Source organism: Triplophysa rosa, linkage group LG1 (assembly GCF_024868665.1).
Source record: "Triplophysa rosa linkage group LG1, Trosa_1v2, whole genome shotgun sequence".
NCBI classification, from domain to species: Eukaryota; Metazoa; Chordata; class Actinopteri; order Cypriniformes; family Nemacheilidae; genus Triplophysa; species Triplophysa rosa.
In genome coordinates this window covers 29,221,450-29,239,913 of record NC_079890.1, presented here as the reverse complement: position 1 = coordinate 29,239,913, position 18,464 = coordinate 29,221,450, and the positions used below count along the sequence as shown (strand labels likewise).

Here is an 18,464-nt window from a genome sequence, read left to right as displayed (position 1 = left end):
ATCTCAAAACTACTGGGTTATTTTCAACCCATGGTTAGGTCAAGAAGGAACAAACCCAGCTGTTGGGTTTAAATTAACCTATGCTGGGTTGTTTCAACCTATGCCTGGGTAAAATATGGTTATTTTCTACATTCATTTAAGCTAGTGGTTGGGTTTGTCCATTTTTGACTCAACCATGGGTTGATAACAACCCAGCATGAGTGTATAGTATGCGTTTACATGTCTAAACAAGATATGTCTTGATTTTTTTCAGAGTAACAGATTTTTGTCTTGTGGTCAAACGTAAAATGACAATAAATTAATTGGAAATCAAAGCTTTTGATAGCTCAGCAGAGATCATTATTTCATATAACTCAACGTGGATAAGCTGTGACTCACATCATTATATGTACCACATCTTAACATAAATCATATCAAAATCTCTCATCTGCCCACGGCAGTCGAAGTGAGCAAGTACACAATGTGACTAAAATGAATTAAATAAACAAAATAATGACATGCATAACTTGTAATAACTTAGAGGACAAGCCTGAGGACAAGTAAACTGGCTACATTGATGAACGTTGCGGCCCAAATTTATTTAAACTGATATTCAGTACAACATCCACAAATCATGAAAAGATTTGCTAGACTTAGAGAAAAAACATCGTACAAGCTTTAGACTAATGCCTATGGCTGTCAAATGAAATGAATAATAACAATACATCCAGGAAAAAGGTTTTGACATTAAGTATAATAATTAGCTGTGGTCATATCTAATGAACAAGTTCTGACTAGGATTATCAATTTAATGCGGTCATTTAGTTGTAATATAAAAAGTGCTGCAATAAAAATTAACTCAATCGTGCCTCTTTACCCATCCGCAAAATTCTTAAGAAGAGATTTTCGTGCTATCTGAGCAATCAAATCCTTGTTCAAAACTGGAGTATACTACCCTTATAAATCATGAATTCTAACCATATCCTAGAATTAAACCATACATACAGATAAAGAAGCACAGAATGATACTCAAGATTTCAATGCATTTGATCGACATAAATACAGAAGTAAAAAGCACTCCCTCTTTGTCAAGTATGTTGTGTCTGAACATTGATGGTTCATTTAACAGCACGCTGCTGAAGCTGTTCCCATTGGATAGCCAAATTTCTGTTTCTCTCTTCCAAAGTGTCCAACCTACAGACACAAACATAGAAAGTATACATACTGTTTTTTGATAAAGGCATGATCTGTTATTATACTGTAGAATCTTACCTAATGACTAAACTTTATATTAAGTTTATAACAGCTGAAAGTTTAATATTCAGTTATACAGTATATGCATACTGTTAACTACAGTTCACAAACCTTTCCTGAATGTAAAGGTTACAGGCCTCCTCCAAACCTGAGAGTGGGACTCTCGTCTCTTTCTCTGTGGCAGCTGGCCATGTTATCCTATACAGATCCATTACTGAACATTGTGAAAAGCTGAAGATGAAAAGAGAATTCTCATCCTCTTCTTCATCTGTCACCTTTTTCAAATGGGTTTTACTGTCACCTAATAAACACAAATCATATATAAAGCATTAAAGGTGAAAAATGTAACTCGCCGAATAAATAACAACATTTGAAAAAGTAGAACAGTATAAAGTCATTCATCTGACAACTAATTTAGTAAAACATTAAACGATGCTTTTAAATGAGTTCAAAATAAGTTTTACCAGTTGAGTAATCTTAAAAATGTTCAACTAGATGACAATGTGAAGCTTACCTCTAATATACAGATTTTGCTGGACCGCATCCAGCACATATACAGGGTCCCAGAGCGGGCCCAGCACATGGGTCTGAGGCAGGGTTAAGATAAACACTGGTGCTGCATCCTTAGTGTCCCATACAGATACTTGCCCATCTCTTTGCATCAACAAAGCCTGGAAATGAACGGGGTAATGGTTTTTTGTTACCAATGTTATTCAAAATATCTTCTTTTATGTTTCGCAGAAGTCATACATGTTAGGAATGACATGACAGTGAGTAAATGATGAAAGAATTTTCATTTTTGAGTCCTTTACCAGACACTTTAGAAAGGGCACAGGTTCAGCAACAGTGGCAAAACCGCCTTGGTCTGCTGGTCTGATAAAATAAATTATATATTTTTAATGTTAAGTATTTCTCATGGCAAACTCATTGACTCTGGGTGTTTTGTACCTCTCAATAAACGCAACAATCGGTGTGTCTCCTCCACACCCTGCTGTCACACTGTAGCATGACCCATTTCTGCATGTGACCACTAACTGTAGTTTGGGTGAAAAGGGGCCTTGTTGAAGAGGCGTGTTGACCTGCTGTCGCTCAGCACTCTGCAAAATGAACTTCAGTCTGCATATTGCACTGTCTCCAGGGATCACAATATTGGCGTATGGACACCCTACACCACCAGAAGATAATTAGGGGTAAAGTCTGATTACAGTCAGTGAGGAATGTATTGTGACATTATATCAGGTTTGATTCTATCATTTAACACCATTAAATTGGCACAGCATCTACAAAGACTGAAAACTAAAGCAATCTTACCAAATCTCCGGTCCCATATGGTCACCAGCTGACTGACAAGTCCTAGAACAATGAACCTTGTGCAGGCACTGACAGCAGAGCAGAGGATTTCCTGAGAGTTTGGCCACAACACATCTGGCCTGGGCTCACCATCTGATCCAGAAGAAATGTAATGTAGCGGCATATTTTTTTTTTAGATATAAATCATTCATTTATGAGTTGAGGTCTGAAATACCTGTTTTTTCCTTTGAAGTCTTTAGAATATAATGTAAAAAATTATGACTGCCACTCCACCACAGACATAGAGCAATGGGAATATCTACAGAAATAATAACATGAAATACCAGAAATAGACATACAGCGAAATTCTTTCACAATAGTAAAAAATGAACATACACTTTTATAGAACTCTGTAAGGGAAGACTACAAACACTGATTCTTTGTTCTGGCAGATTACTTTTGCAGTTTTGTGTGAAATAAACTCTTTGTGTGAAATAAACTCTCTTCACCTCTAGTTGGCTTTGCTCCCCCAGGCAATGGACAAAACCCTTCACGCAGCAAGAAGTGAAAAGTACAGTTGCTGCAATGAAAAAAGTTGACAGGCAGAAACAAATGTTGCATTTCTAAAGATAAATTTGAAATTGTGCTCTGTGATGTAATAAGATAAACACTCGAACAAGAAAAATGTTGCTTCTAAAAGTCTTTCAACTATCTTACCTGGGACCTTCTGATCTCTGCTGTGAGGGTGTCATTGGACTGGAGCTGAGGTACTTTGCAAACATTTTCCTGAATGCCGCATCCTGATTTTCCCATTGCGAACTGCTAATCATGTGATTCTGGCCTGAGCCTATTATGGTTCCACCATCTGTTTTTTGCAGGACTTCAGATGGACTTTTCAGAGAGGTTCCTTACAGACATTTGTCAGAAGAAGATACAACATGATTCAGAACATTTTCAAAGCAACCAGAGCAAGCAAAATTATACATTTATAAACTGAGCTGTTCAGTGAAGATACTGAAGAAATTAGATAATGCATCAATGCTTTAAATGAGATACCTGCAGGGATTTCTGGAGGTTTAATCTTCATGAGTAAGACTGTGGGAGACAGTTTGGCCTCTGTGGAGCCTGAGGTTTGTGTGGCCTCCAGAAAAGACAGCAGAACATTATCGTCTCATTAAAGCAACTCAGGAAACAGTGCCAGCAAACGTAATTACATGGAAATTGAAGATGTGCCTCCAAAAAAACGTGCATTTGAAATTAACATTAACAAATGACCATGCTCAGTATTTATTATAAGATTCATATAGTAAAGAATATGTTTTATACCAAGAATATTTTTTCTCAATGTAATTAAAACAGTTACCTGTTTGGTTTCCAGCTCTTTAAGCCACAAATCTCTTGGGAAACGATAAACATCCAACCAAACAGATCTACCGGCTTCCATGATATTGACCATGTACAACAACAGAATTTATGCATTGTTGGCTTTATGTTTAACGGCGATCTTAGTTTTCTATTGGAAACGTTTTAAAATGTATAGTTTATTGTACATTGAATTTAGTGAGATAAGAGATAAAATACATTTACAACTTACAGGTCATGACTGCAGCTCCAAAGTCTCCACTTCTGGACACTTCAAATTTTGTACAGATGTTTCTTTGGTTTATATCATCCTGCACAAAATGAAACATAATGCCGTGCATCTCTATTACAAACAACAAAAACAAACACACGCAATACTATTTTAAATGTATAGTGCACTTACAGTTTCATTCAGGACTTTAATCAAGTAAATATTCTCTTTGTGATGAACAAACAGTCTGGCAATACCTTACAAGAGAGAAAAAATGAATACTTAATACTGATTTTAAAAGCAATCTGTCACATAATCATCCTCTACTCTCTAGAAATTACCCATATCGTCCACTGTACATAGAAGGTGTGTGCAGTTTTCCAAAGAGGCACAAGAGATGCTGGTAAGCTCCACTTTTTCACCCTGCCATGTTCTTACACTAGTGAGAGTGGATGTACTGATGACTGACAGGCCATGAGTGTGACCCAGAAACAAGTAAACTCCATCATCCGAGCACACAACACTATTCGTTCTGCCAGGAAGCTAAGGACAAAAAAAGACAGTTTAAAAGATATTTCAAGAGAGAAAATGTACATTTTGGACACATGCACCCATAATGCGACATCCCAGTTGAAGTAATATTAAACATACCTTCATTTCTTTAGGGTTTAGCACAGGGACCTTTCTCATTCCCTCTGCATCCTTTCTGATGCTGTCCTGCTTTGATATAACTTCCCATGCTCTGTCAACAAGACTGTTCAACAATTTATTGCTCACCCTGACAGACTCAGGTAACTGATGTTCGGGCTGGTACAGATCTGTCAAATAAGTAATGTCATCATCTTCACTGCTGCTGCAGTCTGACGGCTCTGGAATCTCAAGGCCTTTTCTGCTGTACAAAGCCATTCTGTATTCTAAAAAATGACCACGTAACAGTATTACACTGAAACTGCTCCACGGTCAAATAAACATATGCACACTTTGCATATAAACATGTCAGCTGATAAACGTTTTTAAAAGTAACCCTGTATGGTTTTGCCATATACATTGACATGTACATTTGTACTGTACATGATACAGTATGCATGGTAACGTTAGTAAGTTACACACTGGCGTCTCTTATTTTTCGCGGCACAAACCAAACGCGCAGACACGTCAAATAAATTATTTTTGTCACATAACTTACTGCGGTGTATTTACAGTACAATACCAGGAAAAAAGTGGGTTACACAAGCTGTTTAGTTAGGAAACCGTTAAACTTAAATAATATAAATCATTAAGTTAAACTATCATAAAGGTTTAACGGATAGCACATTCATTGTGGTGTTAATACTTAACGTTAAAGGTAAAGTCACCTGGAGTTCTTTGCTACTTGGATCTCCTTGCGATGAGCAAATAAAATTGTTTGAAATTTGTTGGCTTCGGATGGGATTAACTATTTATGTGAAAAAAGTCTAATCCAATCGTAACACATCTTTAACATTTTTAACACAGCACCTCACCGCCGACACTCCACTGGAGCGCTTCCGGAGTGTTAGGTTGTCATGACAACGTTTTAAGGTCGCGATCAGTCAGTGAGCTCAAGCTTGTGAAGATATCTAAATATAAAGCGATTCCCATCGATCAATAGGATTAGGCCCCAGAATTTGTATGTTACTAATAAATCTTTATTATGAGCAAAATGTTTTGTGTCACTTGGATGAAAAGATATTACACCATGTAAGATATTGAAATCAGGTTTTAGCAGTGTTTGACCTCTGGGAGGAGCGTCCACCGTTTCAGCTTAACAAAACGACCTTTTACCAACATTAACAATGATTATTCTGTGGAGAAAGTGTAGTAGTAACCATGTTTTTCGTGTATTAATTACCATGAAATTACCATTACAATTACCACAAAAACCATGTGTAGTAAAACCATTGTTGTTTTTTGTAAGGGATAATCATAATGACCACCAGCAAATTATTTATATTGAAAATTCATGTGGGTTGTTTGGTATTTAATATGAATACTACTTAAATAATGTTGTGTCTTTTCACTCATCTCTCATTATGACATACTGGCTGGCAACATAATAAATGTTAATGATGATGTAATGGCCCACAGTGTGATGTCATAATGAGTTAAGGCATCATAATTAGCTGTCACAACTATCAAAAATAATGATGTCACCATGAGTGATGTCATAAGGAATGATGATGTCACATTGATCCAGTGATTTTTCATTCAATGTTATGATGTCAAACAGCGATGATGTCATAATGAGCACCAGCAATGGTGAGCACAGAACATAATGAATGTGTAGTGACATTTTCATCAACCCATTTTGGTTTGATTTATGTGTCATGCAGGATCACAGGGGCCAAATCTTAGCTTATCCCAGCATCTCGGCAGGCGGGAAACACCCTGGCAGGATGGCCAGCAGTGAATCAGTGTTCAATGAACCATAAACAATTAATGTACATGCACTTGTGGAACAGTCCTTGAGACATTAACAGAATTTGAAAAGAGAAGCAGCTGAACGTGAGAGAACTTTTTTCCTGACTATATAATGCCATATTACCTGTCTCCACATCTATTTCAAAGTTAAAACTCAAGATTGAGAAGTACTGCTTTGAATACAGGTGATTCATTTAATAAATAAAATACCTGTTGATATGCTCTAAAATACATTTGGCTGTGTAGATTAAAGCAACAGGCTATGTACTTCAGTACTTCTCTACTACCTTTTGGTCTTTCCAACCCTGTCCCAGCATAGGTTTGTGCACTCTGAACATTATCTGTAAAACAGACTCGCCACAGAAGCCAATCATTTTCCGTAAAACCCACTGAGTTGTAGGTTTGGTCATATTTAATTTATTGAACAATATACCCAGAGATATGTAAATATAGCACTCGGAGAATAGAAATATTTGTGAAAATACCAAATATATTTCAGTGTTTTGTAAAACAGACACTGATTCACAAGTGCTTTATAAAGCTTAATATGCAGGCATACTCTTCACGATCATGTGATTTTGGCATCCGAGTCAGAAAACCACAAGAACACAATAATCCTGTGAACAAGTCTGTAAGCATTCATGTTGCAATTTTCACACTGTATCTGGGTAATCAGATTTATCTTTGAAGGTACTCTAGAACAAAATAACACAATTTCTTTTACATGGCTCGTTCTTTTAAAGTTTAATAGACCTGTAAAAAATCTACAGAGGTGAATAAACTGTAGTTGGTGCATCCAGGGCAAAAGTGCAACAGGGAGTACAAGTCCAGTTATTTGAACAAATCTCCTTATACAAATAAAGATATGCATTTATACACATTAATACACACGGAAGTGTACAAGTCTTGATGTATCACAGTTGATAAAATATCATCACTCTATTACTGAAAAACCCCTCATATATAAATCCTATCAAGTTCACTTTTATAACAAAATAATATTTGGATAATACAGTTTAGAAAATAACCTAATCAAAATGTGCTCAGAAAAAGGAAATATAAATACACAATAGTAAACTATGAGTTATTGCATCACATAAAACAATTGCTAGCTTTTTAGTAAATAAAGCAAAATAGATTGGATCAACATACACTTGTAAAATAAGTTATTCACAGATCAGTGGGCAATTACGGCATACACTAATGTTACTACATGAGCAGTAACAAAACAAGAATACTTTCTGTTCCAGAATATCGGCTTCAGTTTATGCAGTATTTCACTTAATCAAAGTTAATTTGAGGAGTTGTCTCCATCAGCCTCATAAACGGAGTGTAGATCTGTGACGGACTGGTTCTTGCTCTGGGACTGGTAGTGGACAGTTCTGAGGTTGGAGATAGTGTGCACTCAGACTCCTCATTCTCATGACTGGTCGGAATGTAACTTGAAGATGATGCAGTTTGTGTGGTGCTTGTCACGCTGTCCTGTGTATATACGTTATTGGACCGCAGCATTGTGGTGTACTGACCAGGAGAATATCTAAGAAGACTACCGTTCAGTCTGCTAACTCGTGGGACTGTTGAGAAAGAACTGGGTTGGACAGGCGCTACATACGGCTGCTCTTCAGATCTAAGAAAACAGAAGACAATGTGTGTAGACGCTGCTTCGAAAGTGATCTTTCATTTCTAATGGCAAGCCAATGTTGCGCTCATTACCTAATGGGCAGGTCACAGCCAACTCCAATTTCCCTGGAGGATACTTTAGTTTCAGAATTTCGCTGTACAGACATAAAATACTTCAGCTTGTCTTCTAACTCATTATTCTAGGAGAAGCAAGGCAAAGGACAGAGTCAGATCAGAGGCATAGAAAACTGACAGATATACAGACAGACTGTTGAGCTAGGTTTGACTCGACGTAGATGTACGAGAGATTTGAAACGACAATCAAAAGGAATCAAACTCAAAATTCCAGCTGACAGAATAGCAGTGGAATGTGAAGTGTTCACATTCAGCATTCTTTTTCCGACCATTCTGTGCCTTTTGTTGATTGGTGAAGGGGCATGCAAAAATCTGATTGGTCCTACCTCACACTCCACAATGGCAATCCTGTCCAGCAGCTCAGCGATGAACATGTCCTTCTGTGCAACTTTAGCTCTCAGTGTTTCAACCTGTGGAATTTTGGTTAGGACACATCATATCAAGACTTTGAAGTGATTTCTGATCAATTCGGTGTATATGGTACATTGCATCTTTACCTCTTCTATCATGGACTTGACCTTCCTCTGCTGAGAAAACACCATATCATTGAGGTGCTTTATTCTCTCTCTCAGTTCTGTCGCTTCCTCCTTTAGCTGCTCAGATCTGAGGAGACACGTTGTATACAAGTGATAATATATGCTATAAAAACTATTATTCTAAAATAAAATTAAACTCCTGGCAGTTTTTAGGAATTTTCTCTCGGAGCAGAGAATGTTAAGACGCTTCTTTATTTGTTAGTGCTATGCGTGTGCAATATATTGTCTTGAAATATAATTATGTTGCTGGTTTTTAGGGCCTGTGGGCTATCCCATGAAACCAAAAGATTTGAAGCATCCTCTTTTAAACACAATAGTATCACAGGTCTCAGTTGAAAAACGTATTGCTGGTTGTCTTACTGTTTCGTCACAGCAATGTCTGCATGGTCAATTTGGTCCAAACCAAGTAAGCGTTGTTCACAGTCATAAAGCTTTTTTATCAGGTCCCCCTTCTCCTGTTACAAACAGCAGAGTTATATTAATACAATAAAATGACTTCAGTGGAAAAGGCAAGGAATGATTTAAGCGATATTATTTACCTGAGCCATACAGTTTAGTAACCGTTCCACCTCCGCGATTCTTTGGTCCCTTTCGGCGATCTTGGCCTCGGCTATTTTTGCATTCCTCTCTGCCTCTTCAAGCCTCCTCATGTAGTCGTCCAGCTGCGCCTGTGTTAAAAGTCAACCGTGTTCTTAGGAACATCTTCATTCAGGGTTTTTACCATCACTGAAGTCTCTACTTCTACCACTAGGTGGAACCTCTATCTTAAACAATAGACATTTTTCTCTTTTCCCTGGTGTGTAATTACAGATGTTTCCTGTTATGAGACTGGAATCCTCCCACCCTCCTTGTGAAGAATTAAACAAAGCCACTCCAGACTTTTTACAGTGTGTTAGAAGATAACAATCTTAAAATATAACCAAGTGATGCACGTAATTACATACAGTCTTAACTAACTGAAAAGAGTCTGTATAGTCGTGTACCTGCAGAGCCTCTATATCTTCTATGTATTTCTTCTGCTGTTCCTGCAGTTGTTCTTCATATTCCTTCTGTAGCTTTGCACTCAACTCCTTCAATGCTTGAGTTTTGGCCTCCTGAGACGTCTCCACCTACACGCACAAAAGTAATGGATTACTACAATATTGAAACATGCATCTAGACAAGCGTTTTTAACATTAATATATAGAGTTTGTACCAGCCAACAGTTCTCTAGTCTCAATAATGTTCTAAGTAATGTTATTTTGTAATATTTTGGATATTAAAAATACAATTTTACTCACAGAAAGTACCAAAGTGCTATTACTATGTTTTACTCTGTCACAAATAAAATACCATGGCAGTACCTGAATTGTGTATCCAATTAGTACCAAGTATTATTATCTGATACCATTACTGTAGGGTAAAGTTTTACCTAATAATAATAATAGTTTTGTGTGTGTGTGTGGTAGTGCACCTGATGTTTCAGAGAGAGATTTTCAGCCTGTGCTGCTTGTAGTTGTCTCTCTGTCTCCCTCAGTTTCTCCTCAGTCTTTTCTAAGGAGCTGCGCAGAGATCTCTTCTCATCCCTGTTCCCCACTCGGTTTTGACAGCTTTCCAGCAATGATTTCTAAAACGGCAACGCACAGACATCTTTATAATAATTACACTGCACAAAGGCAAATTCTCAAACAAAACTGAAAACTTTTTGTAACCTTGTATATTTCACGTACGACATTTGCATTAAATGTATTTGCAAAAACATGAACTCTTTCAATAAAGTTTTCCATTAACGGCTCAACAGCAACTTTTACAGTGACTTGTTAAGGCTGTGCTTTGCCTGCTAAAAATTGTGTGTAAAGACACAAGGCCGCATAAAAAGCTGTGCTGAGCAACCTCTTACTCTGTTTTTGTCATCGTCAAAAAATATATAATTTCATATCATCAATTTCAGATTTCTATATCCATTATTTAAAAAGTGTAATATTATGAACAATATTATCAACTTCTGATAACAGTAAGACATTTGTATGATACATACAAATACATGTATGATATCCAACATTGGTAGCAACAAGTTTTTCTGAAGAGATCGTGCCTTTGTCAGGTGGCAATGACCGCATTGATCTTGTACCTGCAGATCAATGTTTGCTGATATGAGGGTGCTGTTCATCTGGTCAAAGCTGTCCATAGCTGCCCTCCTTGTCCTCACCTCTGACTCTAAATGCCGCTTATGAGAGTTGGCCACCTGGGAAAAACCATAGTCAGCACATTGTCTTACCATTATGACACGTAAGGCTGGGCTCTTATTGTTCTTTAATTGAGAAACTGTTTTTGTGTTTAATAAAAGCACGACGATATTCTTAGATATGAGTCACCTGTCATGTGGTTTTTTACTCACCCTTAATTCCTGAGATAATTTTTGCATTGACTGCTGCATCCCTCCGAACTGGCCGTACATCCGCTCTCTGACTTTTTCCAAAGAGTCACGTACCTGTGGGGAAAAAAGGAAGTGTGTTTTTCATTAAAATCTCCCCAGGAAATATCATCTTTCTGGATTTTGCTTCCAGAATAGTTCATCAAAACTCTGAACTAGTTAATCAAGGTTTTCTGGTTAATTTAAAAATAATTTTCCTGTAGCTCACGTACAGCGGGTTTCTGTAGCTCAACTGCTAGAATGTGCAACGTCAAGGTCATGGCTTCAATTCTCAGAGAACACACAAACTGATATAATGCATTGCTTCAATACAAAGTAAAGTCGCTGGATAAGGTCGCAGGAAGGTACACAGAGTACCACAGAGTTTATGTATAAAGATCCTTCATAAATCTTGATATTTTGTCGCGCTATTGTCTTCTAATAAGCAGAAAGGAATCTCTTTCTGTGCTTACCTCTCTGATGTACTTCATTTCATCCCTCAGTTGACTGACAGACCCCTCGCGTGCCATCACTTCCTGTTGGTGGTTGGAGGCTGTGCTCTGCACTACGTCATAGACTCTGGGCCCGTGCTGAGCAGGCTGTTCCTTATTGATGCCATTGGATACAGGGCGCTGAGGGAAAAGGACCACAGGGGTCAGATTTCAGGTCGTAGGTGTGTTAAATGCTATGAGTACCGATCCCACTGCTATATGTATATTAGTGCATTCTGGTTGACAAAATAAGACTGTCGCTGTTATGAGTAAATATTTAAGAGTAAGAAGAGCATCTGCATGCTGGGGTATTTTAAGCATTGCTGTGGAGGGTTCAGAATGAGAGGTTGGAATGCAGACAGTCTGAACTGCCCTCAGTGAGCGTGTCATATTTCTGCAACGCAGAACAAAGAATTAAAAACTCAGTCCTGTTTATTTTTTGTTTTATTTAAAACCATAAATACTGTCACATTTACATTTATTAACTTGGCAGACGCTTTTATCCAAAGCGACTTACAAGTAGGAGAGCATATAAACATTTTGTCAACACGCTAAACAGTCTCAACCTGAATCAATGTGGAGTTTTACGCCACATATTCAAAGGCACATGAAACATGGAATGCTAAAAAAACACCTATTGAAAGTACATCTAGAACATGCATTCCATGAGAAAGCCTAGGGCAAAGGAAGATAAACTGATAAAGGTGTCATAACGCTTTACCCCCGGAGCAAATGTTAAAATCTACTGCACTAAAAAAAAAAAGATTTTTAAAGGTTGTTTGTTTCACTTAATCAATATAGTTTGATAACACATTTGTATTGGTTTCTTGTTCAAGCACAATTTCAATGTGTAATAGTGACATAAATAGGCAACTCTTTGACATAACTTAGTCCAGTGGTTCTCAAACGTTTTCGTTGTAAGGCCCCCTTTGTGTAGAGTGCATTGCTTTGCGGCCCCCCAAATAAAGACTTATAATCTTAAATTTAACATTTTTATTTAAACAAAAACATATTCGGTTATACAATGCTGAAACATCAATTCTTTTGTCTGGTGGTCTTATTTTTCTGATGTTTGATTGCATAAAATCTATGATCAATTTCTATATTTCATAAAATGCCACAAAATCTGTGGCTCCCTGGATCCATCTCGGGGCCCCCCCAGGGGCCACGGCCCCCAGTTTGAGAACTACTGACTTAGTCCGTTTGTGTTGGGACAACATGAATCATTTTCATTGACTAACTGAAACTACACAGCGGATTGAGTTCCCAGCATGCTATGCTCTTATGACTGGATTTAGATTTTAAAATTGTTAAAGTGCTATTGTATTTGTGTTTTTGTGCAGATTTCTGTTCTTTAAAGTTAAAATTCAGAAGATTTTCTGTTGTCTGTGACTTTTTGGGGGGTTACCATAGTGGTGAAGAGTAAAGGTTTTACTTAGGTTGGGGACGAGCACATTTATGCCATTATTGCATGTATCCAGCTTTACTCAGTGAGTAAATACTCTGCAAATGCAGTAAACCCTCTCCCTGTTAGCACCATACCTTACATGTTGTAAAAATATGTTTATTTTTAAAAAAGTATCACACTGAAGCACTCACAAAGGAGTTGCATGCACTTTTGTTATTAGTTATAAGCGAACAAACATGTTGTGTAACGAAAGCCCTAAGGTCATACACCATAATTCAGCTCATGCTTGCTTTGCAAACAATAACGCATATGCTCAAATACCTTGTGGAAAACAAGCACCTGTGTTGTACACTTTACCATTATTCAAGCAGTATCATAGACAGAATTACTCAATATTACCAGGTGTCATGAACACACACATGGACAAAAACATGTTTTAAAAGCATATGGCACTGTAATGGATATGACGTAAAAATACTGTTCCTGTTTCTATTGGGATGCATATTTTAATATGTGTGTTTGAATTATATTTAAGTTATAAGTTAGTTGATATTTATTTAGGTTTGCTTGTTAAGGTGCTGTACCTTGTCTTCCTGTTCAGATGATTCTCTACCAGGTGGTCTCTCTCTCTGCATGAGTCCATTTTTCCTTTTCCAGGTTCCATTGACCACTTTTTCTTTCTGTGATGTAACAGAGTGTCTGTCAGTTGATATATTCTTAATGATTTAATCTTAGGGTTTAATGTTAAAAACATATATTGATTAAGGTTAAGTTTGGGTCAGGCATAACAGGTTTTGACCATTTTAAAAGTTTAGCATGCTTTTTGTTAAAGACAAATCATAACAAGTGTTCTTGTTTATGACAAACAGTATTGTTATACTCGGTGAGACAGGTTTCACATTGTACTGAGGTGAAACAATATTGATCAACTCCAGCTGTGATCACACACTGAGGGTGTGGTACTCTCTTTTCTCAGGACAAAGTTTCACAGAACTGTAATCTCATTCATGTTTTGACCACACCTCTTTACAGCTCCATCCCCCCAAAAATATACAGCAGCTTCCCAATGAGACACAGTGAATAATATGAAACTTATGTAAGGAATTATATAAGGAATGGCCGTTAAAGGGACAGTTCACCCAAAAAAGAAAATGATTTCATTATTTACTGACCCTCATTTCATTTCAAACCTGTATGACTTTCTTTCTTCTGCAGAACACAAGATATTTTGAAGAATGTTGGTAACATAACAACACTGACCCGCACTGACTTCCAATGTATGGACTTTAATGATGACAGGATTTTTGTTTTCGATAAACGGTCTATTTAAAACCTCCTACAGATTTTTCTCAAGCTAAGGGTGGGAAAAACTCTTTATTAGAGCATGTGAACATCCCTTTATTAAGGTAGAAAGTCAAATATTTTGAAATAGAGAGTGGGAGTAAGATTAATGATTTACCGCCGACTCTGACTGAGTGGGAGATAGTGAGGGAGTTGGTGGAGATAAGAATAGTACATTCACTGGACATTTTTCAGACACATTTCTACCTGACTGCATAAAAGTATCTATCCAAACAATGACAGACAACACTAACAACAAAGCTGCACTGAGATCTCTACTTATCTTACAAATATTTTGCTGATATTGCACTTTATCTCTTCAACCACGTTAACACCTTGGAATAAAAGCTCGGTGTGTACATTTTTACCCCTTTCATATTCTCCATTGCTTCTGTATAGTCTTACTGATTGAATTGCATGCTCTCTCCTCTCTATGCTCCATCTGTAAGCTCTATTGTTGTTGTACAAAGACGTGCCGGCAGCTGTTTGATCCTGTCTAGCACCTGTTTCACAGAATACAGTATATCTGTTTGTGTGGGTTACAGTAGGTGAAGAACTGCTCACTCTGGCTTTGCTGAGACCAGTAATGCGGTCATTCTGAGAGGTTACGCTTAATGTCTTTACAAGAAAAGGTGATCCTGGATCAGTGTACATTTCTGGCTTTCTTGTAATCCAACAGGTGTAACTCGGGTAATGCAGACCACAGGTAGACCTGTCTCCCACGGTGGATAAGATTACCAAACACGCCCTTCTACAATTTTGCTATGTTTTTTTTGTCACAAAAGTATAAAAGTAATAGAATATCTCAAAATATTTTACTCACCTTCCTCTTTTCACCTTTTTGTCTTTCTCTGACCTGGTTTAAATTTTGTATGGCTGTGTCACTACCAATCGCAAATGAAGAGAACTCAGTTTTTTATCATTTTCAAAAATCTGTTTTTTTTATTGTGCATTCCGATTAATATCAATTCAACTACATTTGGTAGTAATAATAGTAACTTAATAAAAATACAGCTAACTAACTAACACAATAAAACTAATAACATTCTAAGGAAAAAAATTAAATTCTGTATCTGTTTTTGCAAATAAACTCTTCAAATAGTACACACTGGCACAGTAATACCAGTAGTCTTTTTTGCTGTGCTTAACAGTTTTCCACACTTTTTAATATCTATTTACCGCAGCACATTCTGTATAAAGAAAATTGCTCTTCTACTGCAAATGGCCATCGACAGCTCATTAGGAGATCCTGAGATGTGTTAACTGACGTTGCACACAACACAATGACAGTCTACAGCTGGCCTCTCCTGAGAGAGACACTGATAAGGCCTTCAACAGTTTTCTGTTGGCAGAACTCCTGGATTTCTATTTCTTACTGGTATCTGGCTTATGAAAGTGCTAGATGTTCCCAACGCAGCTGCTATCAGAGACCCAACAGTTTACCTTCAAGTTCTAAAAGCTCCTAAGCCAAGGTACAGAAACTCTCATGACACACCTCTCTTGACTACTTTTCCAGCACACTGTCTGTGGAGGGCTTATGGCAACTTATACATTCATTTATCACATACAGTAGACTAAGTATGATATGAGGGTGGTAAACAAGCTCAAAATGTAACTTCGCCTCCTTAGATAAACAAGTGACTAATTCCATTAACTTTGTTTCATGTGACTCTCCTAAGACAGCTCAAGGATGTATGAACAAGAAATCAGCATAAAGCCTAATTTGTTTTTAATATATTGCCTGTAGTGGTCTATAAAGTGATGTTTACATTTGCACATGATAATTAAGCACAACAGGCAACCACAGAGTTTGTATGCATGGTTTTACCACAAATATATTTTACACAATTTAAAAGTTATAGTGTAAAAGTTCTGAAATGCATGACTGAAATGTTTCTCATCATGTCTTAATAAATAAAAAAATTGTGCTAACATATTTATCACTAAATAAACTAAATTTATTTATTTAAAGTGTTTGCAAAAAATTGGACTAATTGAATAATAAACCAAATAATGAAGAAAATGCAGGCCGTAATAAATTGAGATTCTTGACAATAAGGTTGTATTTTTATAACATTAGTAAAAGTATTCGCAAACAATTATGAAAATAGTTATTTAACGTCAGATATTGTCAATACAACTGTTCATGTTAGTTCATGGTGCATTAAAGGAGCAATGTGGGATTTTTAGGAGTATCTATTTAGGGAATTAAAATGCCGAAACTTTTTTAACAGTAGCGTAAAAACATTTACATTAATCCATTTAGCAGACACTTTCATCTAAAGCAACTTACAAAGAGTTCTGTGATATTTCAGTACTGCAACATTATTATTACATACTACACCTAGAGCTGTTGAATCATGACACAAACCAATCAGAAATGTATCCTGTTTATCTATTTTCTGTTATCAGGCCATTATGCCATTTGTGGCGCTCCCCAAACAACTTGAAGATACCAAAGTCATTGAGAAAGAGGAAGTCTGTTATAATGACGTGATGACATGTTTAGCGTCAATCCGTGTGGAATAGACACGGAAAATGATACTTACAGAGTTGGCCATTTCATTCTGAGTTTTAGGATTGTCATCGGGTCGCAGAGTGAGTCTCAGACGCCTAATTCCCCTCTGGTGGACGTGGTCACAGATAAACAAACAAAACAGACAAACAAACAAACAAACAAACAAGCATTAGTCACAATGTAGTCACCCCGTGGCAGCTATTCAAATGATGTAAAACACCCAGTAGAAACTGATAAAGATACCATGAGAAACAATGAGAAGACACAATAGATATTCGTTATAAAAATATACATTTAATTCAAATGAAAGAACGTAATTTCTCATGTAGGGAATCTATACACTGTCCACAGAACAACAAACACTTGATGTTTCACAAAAGCACCAAGACATGACAGTATCACAAGCCCTGCCAAACATAACATTTATCTTACTAGTAGTGACTTTTATTGTTATATTTTATATAATAATCCTTCCAATGATTAACCATTTCCGATATGTACATACATACAGTCAAAGACCACAGTCTACAAATGTGGTTCACTATGTTTTGATGCCCTCTCCGCTGGTTATTGAAGCTGCATCTGAGTGGGTGTCAGTTGATTAGCTGTAAGACTGTCGGTGAATGGCAGCTGACCACAGCAGTGACGGCTGAGTGCCAGGCCCTGATAAAATAAACATGACAGGGCCCTGCCTCCCAGGACGGCAGCTCTTATTACAGGCCCTCACGAAAAAACAGAACCCTGAGTCGATGTGGAAACTCTCACATGCACACGTCAACAGCACGACTATGTGCCACTGATGAGCCTGGATACAGCCATTAGAGCACAGTCCAAAACACAGTGTGAGGAACGGCGTGTGAGCTGGAACGAGCAAACGTGAACAAATGACACTGAATGAGAATTCTAGGGACAGAGGAAAACGCGCAGGGAAACAAAGTTCAAAGATGAGCAAGAGCCCCCCGTCTTCTGTTTTTTTGCATTCATCTGTATTTCTTACCTCATTGAGGTCCGATATCTCAGTGGTGGTTCTGGTGCTGGTGGCACCGGCCGTGCCATTTCGCAGCATGCCTCCTTCTTCAATGTCCCTTTCTGTACACGCCACACATCCACACAAACACTATCGATGTCCACTCCCTCCGCTGCAGGCTACACGGTGTCAAAGAGAGGAAGAATGGAAAAAGTTCCCCTCAACAGCTCTGCCAGAATTCCTTCCCCCGGATGAGAGGGAAGGGAGAGAGAGAGAGTATCGGGGAAAACGAGGCTCAGTATTCCAATGTGCATAGGTCAGTAGAAAAACAGCACTCCAGCAGGCAGATAAGTCCTGAGTGACAGTGTTCCATATAGACTCCTCCTGACTGAGAGAAAGAGAGAGAGCTGTCAGCCGTTCATTATCTGTTCTGGCTACGTAAGCCTAGTTTCCCATCAAACCCGTCCAGCCACATTTTACCTGTATGCTCTCTCGAGCACCTACCTGTCGCCAGCTGCTTT

At 37.6% G+C, this 18,464-nt stretch overlaps 2 protein-coding genes across 4 annotated transcripts; both read right to left on the bottom strand.

Moving 5' to 3' along the window:
* Positions 1 to 607: 607 nt before the first annotated feature.
* On the bottom strand, positions 608 to 5,594 carry wdr93 (WD repeat domain 93). Its single transcript, XM_057338036.1, has 16 exons — positions 5,452 to 5,594; positions 4,748 to 5,010; positions 4,438 to 4,639; positions 4,289 to 4,353; positions 4,118 to 4,196; positions 3,887 to 3,960; positions 3,580 to 3,664; positions 3,241 to 3,430; positions 3,033 to 3,103; positions 2,759 to 2,842; positions 2,545 to 2,676; positions 2,182 to 2,398; positions 2,046 to 2,106; positions 1,748 to 1,904; positions 1,345 to 1,534; positions 608 to 1,173 (listed from the first exon to the last, which is right to left on the bottom strand). The coding sequence occupies exons 2-16, from the start codon at positions 5,000 to 5,002 to the stop codon at positions 1,098 to 1,100; spliced, it is 1,938 nt and encodes a 645-aa protein (XP_057194019.1). The 5' UTR covers positions 5,003 to 5,010; positions 5,452 to 5,594; the 3' UTR covers positions 608 to 1,097.
* Positions 5,595 to 7,267: 1,673 nt separating this feature from the next.
* myzap (myocardial zonula adherens protein) lies at positions 7,268 to 18,464 on the bottom strand. 3 transcript variants are annotated; one of them, XM_057338047.1, is made up of 15 exons: positions 18,448 to 18,464; positions 17,974 to 18,331; positions 17,008 to 17,082; positions 13,702 to 13,797; positions 11,692 to 11,850; positions 11,204 to 11,296; positions 10,901 to 11,050; positions 10,280 to 10,432; positions 9,810 to 9,935; positions 9,366 to 9,494; positions 9,187 to 9,281; positions 8,788 to 8,893; positions 8,617 to 8,700; positions 8,249 to 8,355; positions 7,268 to 8,162 (listed from the first exon to the last, which is right to left on the bottom strand). In XM_057338047.1, exons 2-15 carry the CDS (start codon positions 18,040 to 18,042, stop codon positions 7,817 to 7,819), a joined length of 1,788 nt encoding a protein of 595 aa, XP_057194030.1. In that variant the 5' UTR covers positions 18,043 to 18,331; positions 18,448 to 18,464; the 3' UTR covers positions 7,268 to 7,816. The 3 variants fall into 3 exon arrangements, with proteins under 3 accessions (XP_057194030.1, XP_057194047.1, XP_057194039.1); XM_057338064.1 differs by lacking the exon at positions 18,448 to 18,464 and having other exon boundaries at positions 8,249 to 8,310; positions 17,974 to 18,387; XM_057338056.1 differs by lacking the exon at positions 18,448 to 18,464 and having other exon boundaries at positions 10,937 to 11,050; positions 17,974 to 18,384.